The 2,526-nt window shown below is 51.2% G+C and overlaps 1 protein-coding gene across 1 annotated transcript in view; it reads left to right on the forward strand.

Moving 5' to 3' along the window:
* Window positions 1-2,526, forward strand: part of IFFO2 (intermediate filament family orphan 2) — a 60,076-nt gene that overhangs the window by 47,382 nt on the left and 10,168 nt on the right. Inside the window, exon 5 of the mRNA XM_069079069.1 lies at window positions 782-921. Coding sequence (XP_068935170.1) covers window positions 782-921 — 140 coding nt within the window. The remainder of the gene's footprint in view (window positions 1-781; window positions 922-2,526) is intronic.

The following is a 2,526-nucleotide window of genomic DNA, read 5'->3' on the forward strand; positions in this document are numbered from 1 at the left end:
AGAGAGAGAGAGAGAGAGGAAGGAGAAGGAGAGAGGGGCTGATGACTTTGGGCAAACCCAGCCTGCTGGACTTTTTGTGGCCTTTTCATAGCTTGCTTCTGTTTGGGGGAAGCTGTTCTTTTCGACATGGAATTTTGGTTTGGCTTTTGCTTGATTTCAAGGGCAAAGGATGTGCTATTGCTGTTCAGTGTGTGACTGTGGACTTGGAGGGAGGCAGAGTGCAAAGATCTCATTGCTAGGGGAAGTTTATTCCCCTCCCCATCAATCCAATAGCCAGGGGAAGGAGCTTGAAGGGGCAGAGGCCAGCTCCTCTGTTCGTATCTCCAAGCTTTGTGTGTGAGCTCTGCGTGTATCCCCCCCATCTTCCTGTCTGCATGTCATCGTGGGCCCCCTGGAAACATGGAGTGGCTTTTGTCTGTGGGTTCTGGATCTTGCCTGGCCTGGCTTGTTCTCTGACATCTCTCTCCTGCCGTTCCCTTTGAGGAAGGCAGTCTCAGAGAGCTCTTTTGTGGACAGTGGGCCTCAGAGAGAGGGTAGGTCAGGGGGTCTTCTGCCATGGTGGCCTTCCTTCCCCTCACGCTGTTTGCTAACGTCCGCCCGCTTTGTAGTGAGCTCTTACTGCTTGGCCCTGGCCGTGGCTGGCCTCAATTGCTTTCCATCCATTGTCCCGTAGGGGGAGCGGCCCCCCTCTCCCATCTTTCCTGTTCCTCCCAACCTCCTCTCTCGGTCTAGGCAGAGCCTTCCAGTCACACCTCTCCTCTTACTTCCTTCCCTGGTTCAGGTAGCATCCAAGAAGAAGGACCGTAAGGTGACCACAGAGGATGACATTTCTGAGCAGGATGGGGAGGTCACTAGGCTGTCAGATGAGGAGGTCAGCTCCATGAACATCACAGATGAAATGAAGCGAATGTTCAACCAGCTGTGAGTACTTGGGGGAAGTAGTTGGGGTTCACTAAAAAGATCCTGACCCTGGAGTTGGGGCCTGCGTTCAAATTCCACCTCGATGCTTTACTCCCAGTGTGACCTTGACTGAGTTCTGGGCCTCAGTTTCCTCATTTGTAGGTGACCAGTTCTAGAGCTGGGATCCTACCCTCTAGAAGAGTACTAGGCTCACAGTCCTGAAACCTGGGTCCCAGCCCTGGTTCTGCTCCTCACCACCTGTATGACCCTGGTCCAGGCACTGTAATGCTGCCGAGCTCAAAGACCTGTGATCCACTGAAATCCCAACTTCACTGCTTCCTAACTGCCTGACTATGAGCAGATCCCCGAGCCCTGGTTTCCACATCTGTGAAATGGGGATGACGATGCTTCAAAGTGTCTCCTCTCTCTGCCGTTGTGAAGGAAGACTTTACTTTTTAGAGAGGGAGGCTGGGTATACTGGTTTACAGGTTAAAAAGATGCTACCAGTTACTAACCTCCCCAGGCTTCAGTTTCCTTCTCTGTAAAGTGAGATATTTGGACTAGATGGTGGCAGTAACATTTTTGGTGTCCTGGACCCCTCTGGCAGGGTCTGGGGAAGCCCCTTGGCCCTTGCTGAGAAGGATGTGTTTAAATGAGTGAAATGAAATGCAGAAGATTACAAAGATACCCTAATAGTGAAATAGGGAGCTCTTTTTTTTTTTTTAAAATCAATCCAAGTTAAGTAACTCGCTCAAGGTTACACGGCCAGTTATTTCTGGGTGTGGTGCTGAGTGTCTGAGCCTGGATTTGATCCAGGTCATCCTGACACTGGAGCCGGTGCTCTTACTCGCTGAGCCACCTGGCCACCCCTAAGCAATTGGGGTTAAGTAACTTGCTCAAGGTTACACGGCCAGTTATTTCTGGGTGGGTGCTAAGTGTCTGAGCCCAGGATTCGATCTCCAGGTCATACCAACACTGGAGCCGGTGCTCTTACTCGCTGTGCTACCTGGCTGCCCCTTAGGGAGCTCTTTAAGTTTATGGACCTCCAGGTAAAGAATCTCTGGGCCAGATGGTCTCTAAGAGCTTCCCTAACTCTATGGTCCTAAGAGATATAAAATATGTTGAATGCAAAGGGAGAAGGGACAGGGAGACAGGGAGATTCCCAAACAAGTGAGGAATTCCAGAAAGCGGGGAGGGAGGGAATGAGGGAGAGAGGCAGAGAGACAGACAGAGAAGAGAGGGAGAGAGATAGAGAGAGGGAGGGAGAGACAGGGAGACAGAGAAGAGAGGGAGAGAGACAGAGAGAAAGAGACAGAGAGGAGAGAGGGAGAGAGAAAGAGACACAGAGAGACAGAGACAGGAAGAACGGGAGAAAGAGAGACAGAGGGAGAGAGAGAGACAGAGAGAGACGGAGAGAGAGACAGAGAGAGAGACAGAGACAGACAGAGAGACAGAAGAGAGGGAGAGAGACAGAGAAGAGAGGGAGAGAGAGAGACAAAGACAGAGAGACAGAGAGACAGAGAGAGAGAGAGAGAGAGAGAGGGACAGATAGAGACAGATAGAGACACACACAGAGGGGGAGAGAGACAGAGACAGAGAGAGAGAGAGAGAGAGAGAGAGAGAGAG

This window comes from Petaurus breviceps, unplaced genomic scaffold (genome assembly GCF_028583685.1).
Source record: "Petaurus breviceps papuanus isolate PSGF00001 unplaced genomic scaffold, PetGlider_PUasm1.0 91041, whole genome shotgun sequence".
NCBI classification, from domain to species: domain Eukaryota; kingdom Metazoa; phylum Chordata; class Mammalia; order Diprotodontia; family Petauridae; genus Petaurus; species Petaurus breviceps.